Raw genomic sequence first — 5,000 nt, forward strand, 5'->3', positions numbered from 1 at the left:
TGATTATTTGGACATTAATGCTGGCGTGTTGGATTAAGGACCTATAGGCCTACTTGAAATTCAGGGATATCATGTCATGGACAGCATCAAGTGAGTCCTTGACACTATAGCCCACCCTATTATTGTAAGCTATATTTTAAAGCGCATGCACTTCAATAAAACACTTCCCATGCTGAATGAAGCAGCCATACATTAGTTGAGTTGATGATACCACCGGCTGTAGCCTACTTAACTAATGGAAGCAGCAGACGGTGCGAAGTTTGCAGGTTTAGCGGAAGAACCGCGTCTGCTTGTAAAATTACTGCTGATTGTGGAGCTGCTCGCGTTTCACTGAGCAGTTTGTAATGTCATCTCCCGCGCTGCTCAGGGAATGTGTCAGCTCCTGCTATGTTGATGTCCCTGCGTCACTCAGACAATTTACTGACTGGGGGGGCAGGGGGAGGACCCTCATGGTTTGGGGAGGGGGTTGGGGTGGGGAGGGTGGGGGGTGATTTGGGAGACTCATGGTTGACTGAGTTAATTCCAAACAAGAGACACCGAACGTGGATGCGTGGTCTAGTCTAGCTGCAGTGGTGTTTAGTTTGTGTTGCCTATTATTGGTGTTTGATCTATGCCTATAATATACCTTGTAGGATACCTCTATCTAACCTTTGACCTCACTCCACAATACATGACATGACCTTTGGCCCCTCCGTCTGCCTAGATTGTGACCTGCTGACAGATGAGCTGAGAGGGAAAGGAGGAGCCATCAGAGGTCGATCTCATCTCCCACGCCAGATGTTGGACGTGGCCATGCCCGAGGAACCCGGAAAAGACGCCATGACAGTGCCCGCCGCCGCCCCCGAAAAATCCCTCCTCGCCGAGAAGCCCGCCGCCAACCACCAAGCCTGCCCCGCGCCCACCGCCAACGCCACCGCCATCACCGTCCCGCTGGTCAACGAGGTCCAGCTCACGGCCGCCACCGGCGGGGCGGAGCTCTCGTGCTACCGCTGCACAGTGCCGTTCGGCGTGGTGGTGCTCATCGCCGGCGTGGTGGTGACGTCGGTGGCGTACAGCTTCAACTCGCACGGCTCCACCATCTCGTACCTGGGCCTGGTGCTGCTGGGGGCCGGCCTGCTGCTGCTGGGGGCCAGCGCGCTCTGCTGGAGGGTCCGTCTGGAGAGGAAGAGGGAGCGCCGGAGAGAGAGCCAGACGGCCCTGGTCACCCACCGCCGGAGCCTGTTCGCCTGAGGGCCGGGGGGGTGGAACCTGTTCGCCTGAGGGCCAGGGGGGGATGGGGACGGGGTAGGAGGACGGGGACGGGGACATGTTGAAGAGCATCTCTGCGTGAGGGCTGTCGGGACGGGAGACCGAAGAGAAATAGAGACAGAAAGTTGTGAAAAGAGAGAAAAGGTTTGCACATTACCACAACAACAACCACTGACTCCGCTTCTTCTTTCGTTGTGGTTTTTTATTCAAACATTTGTTTTTTACAAAACGAAGCACATCAGAGTGAAAGGGAAACGAGACTGAGGGGGATTAAAGACGTCCATGAAGACGGGACCTGAGAGGGACGAGCAGACTGAGAGACAAGCGACTGGGAGAGACGTGGTCTTCGGATGCCAGAGCTCCGGATGGTGGCTTGTTGATACGAGCCCTTCGGGGAACGGAGACAGCTGTGCGCAGATGTTTCTAACGGGGTCAGATGTTTCTAACGGGGTCGGATGTTTCTAACAGGGTCAGATGTTTCTAACGGGGTCAGATGTTTCTAACGGGGTCAGATGTTTCTAACAGGGTCAGATGTTTCTAAGGGGTCAGGCGGCGGACCACTGACACCCCGAGGCGTCGGACGCAGACAGACTCCGCCTCAAGGCCACAGACAGACTCCGCCTCCAGGCCGCAGACAGACTCCGCCTCCAGGCCGCAGACAGACTCCGCTTCCAGGCCGCAGACAGACTCCGCCTCCAGGCCGCAGACAGACTCCGCCTCCAGGCCACACGGGCCCTCTTAGCTTCGGGGGCGTCCGCATTGAAGGTTTTTGGTGTTTTTCTCAGACTCCAGGCAGAGGGCCAAACCCAGCGCAGCAGAATGAACCATATCACCGCTGGACCAGGGAACAGGAAGCAGCTTATTCAGCCAGATCAGGGGAGCCGGAGAGGACAGGGAGGAGAGGGAGGGAGGGAGGGAGGGGAGGAGAGGGAGGGAGGACATGGAGGAGAGGGAGGGAGGGAGGGAGGGAGGGAGGGAGGGAGGGAGGGAGGGAGGGAGGGAGGGAGGGAGGGAGGGAGGGGAGGAGAGGGAGGGAGGACATGGAGGGGAGGACGAGGCAGGGAGGGGAGAGAGGGGAGGAGAGGGAGGGAGGGAGGGGAGGAGAGGGAGTGAGGGATGGGAGGACAAGGCAGGGAGGGAGGGGAGGACAAGGCAGGGAGGGAGGGGAGGGAGGGAGGGGAGGACGAGGCAGGGAGGGAGGGAGGGAGGGGAGGACAAGGCAGGGACTGGTTCTAGAAGCGCAGGGGAGGAGGAACAGGGGAATCCAGGACTATCAATCAGGTTTCCTTATACAGGACCAGGGTTCCTCCGTCACTGTGTGTCGTCTTGTCATTTCTTTTTACACTTTCACAGTAAGTATGTTGTTGATTTGCTGGGCGTGGGACTATGGTACGTATCTGATTCATGTGGCTTATTAGGTATGGGGTAAGGGTTAGGATTAGGGGTTAGGGTTAGGATTAGGGGTATCACTCACACAAACACCTTCTCTTTTTTGTTTTTTAAGTCTTTCAATGTATCCTAACTAAAGGAGTCAGGCTGGGCGCAGCTGATGGCGCAGAATGGCGCACACACAGTATTCAGTACTTATGAAGTTATATGAAGTATTATTGAAAGGGACTATTATTACTGTAGTAGTAAATGTAAATTGCATTGAAGTTAGCCTTGAATAAGTATTCTCTGTAAGCACTTTGACCCACACCTCCAATAGAACATTGTACATTATCCAATGATTCATTGATTCTTCTAAATCGATGGTAACTCGCCACTTGTCTTGTCACTTTGCAATTGTTAGCCGTGAAAATTCATACTTTTGAGGGATTTTTAAACTGTCTAGTTTTTTATTCCATTTTAATATAGCAATTTGTATGTGTTAGATCTCTGATAACAGTGCATTAATTGTTAATATGTTATCATTGAGGGTTCAATAAAGTCCCATCAATATTTAAATGTTTAATCAGTCTCACTTTCATCCACGGAGGGCGTTCTAAGGGCCGTAACAGCGGTGGTTCAGAACCAAACTCTCATGCTGAGGCAGCCCTGGGCGAAGGCTCTGCTCTTTTGGTCTAATGGTAGATAGGCAGTCTGGGAACCCGGGCAGGGGCCTCGCACAGCTGACAGACAGACTGCCTCGTCACCTCGTTCCCTAACACACTTCACTGTGTTTCACAAAGGGAGCTGAGGTTTTGCAATCTCACTTGAGAGCCGTGAGGTGTGTGTGTGTGTGTGTGTGTGTGTGTGTGTGTGTGTGTGTGTGTGTGTGTGTGTGACACATTAACATTCAATGCAGAATGGGAGGAAGCAGTTGTGCTCTCTCATGACGCACACTAGCGAGTCCCTGGTCCCATTGTGTGTCCAGCCCACTGCCCTCCCTGTGCCCTTTGTCAATTGTTTTGACCGAGAGCCGTGGACAAGTTTACCGCTTGAGCAAACAATTAACTCACCCTAACCCTGACAATCCCATGCGCTTTGCTTCACGTTTCAGTAAAATAGGAAGCAGTTGTCATTACCTCAGGGTCAAACTGTGGGGCTCCCTGTTAAAGATCTCTGTAGGTGATATAGCTATACGCTCCTGTTAAAGATCTCATATATCTATACGCTCCTGTTAAAGATCTCATATCTATACGCTCCTGTTAAAGATCTCATATCTATACGCTCCTGTTAAAGATCTCATATCTATATGCTCCTGTTAAAGATGCCCTCCCCTGTTGTTTACGTCTCCCCAACCCTAGATCAGGTTGTGCTGATCTGTCCATTAATAACCCCTAATCAAATTCACCATATCAACTCTAGTGAGGTAAGAGGCTGATGGAAGGGGAACTCTCCTGTTTGACTCAGTTTGAAATAGCTTGGACGTGGACGCGGGTATTTATAGTCAGCATTTGCGTTGCTATGCGTCCCGGTGACACCGGACACTACAACCGAGGGGCTCGCCTGCGTCAGAGGAGCACCTACAACACGCGTTGTCACCAAGCCGCACCTCGGGCCGCGGGCAGTGGGCTGTAGGGTAAGACCGCGACACCCGATCCCCCCTTCAGATGGTAATCACTCACTTAAAAGCCGTTATTGACTGACCTTGAGGAGGGGGTTGTATCTCCCATCCCAACATGCAGAACACAACTACGCGCTGGTCACTCCGTTACGCTTCCCGCGTCCGCAGTTGGCGGAGAGGAGGGCGTGATGTTGTCGTTGGTGAATGCGTTTGTTTATCTGCACTTCGTGGTTGGTCCTAGTTGTTTACCGTAGAGGTTGGAAACGGCTTTCCTCTAGTGAGGACGACACTAAAACCATGACTATCGCAGAAAGACGTCCCTTAAAAACAAACATTTTACCGACCGGCCTACTGGGCCCAGGCCCAGGGGCCCAAGAGCTCAGGGGGCACTTTGCGTTTCTTGTCGCACAGTCAAAGGGCTTAGTCATCCATTCAATAACAGAGACTCAAAGATCCTGCTGACAAATTGAAGTAATAGCCTCAACATTCACTTTGAAGACACAAGAAAGAAACCATCTTTTTAAGTGAGTGTTTATAGTACTTTTGAGGGGCTGAGTACTCCATATGGGCCCTTTCAACTCTTTTGGGGAGAAATCCAAAAAACAAGTCCTCCCCACAGAGTTGAGGTCCCTCGAGTCAAAACCCAGCTGGATAAAGCTGCTTTTATTGTGAGCTTTCTTAAATTATCTTCAAAATGGATGCCGTCTCATTGGGCAAATTCAAAAATGCGCTAAATGAAATGGGTGTGTGTGTGTGTGTGGGG

General features: G+C 52.0%; 1 protein-coding gene across 1 annotated transcript; it reads left to right on the forward strand.

The window, feature by feature from the left end:
• Nucleotides 1–777: 777 nt before the first annotated feature.
• On the forward strand, nucleotides 778–1,230 carry tmem100a (transmembrane protein 100a; the record flags this gene model as incomplete). Its single annotated transcript, XM_084448359.1, has 1 exon — nucleotides 778–1,230. The coding sequence occupies one exon, from the start codon at nucleotides 778–780 to the stop codon at nucleotides 1,228–1,230; it is 453 nt and encodes a 150-aa protein (XP_084304485.1).
• Nucleotides 1,231–5,000: the final 3,770 nt, after the last annotated feature.

The sequence above is a fragment of the Borostomias antarcticus genome (assembly GCF_949987555.1).
Source record: "Borostomias antarcticus genome assembly, chromosome: 14".
NCBI classification, from domain to species: Eukaryota; Metazoa; Chordata; class Actinopteri; order Stomiiformes; family Stomiidae; genus Borostomias; species Borostomias antarcticus.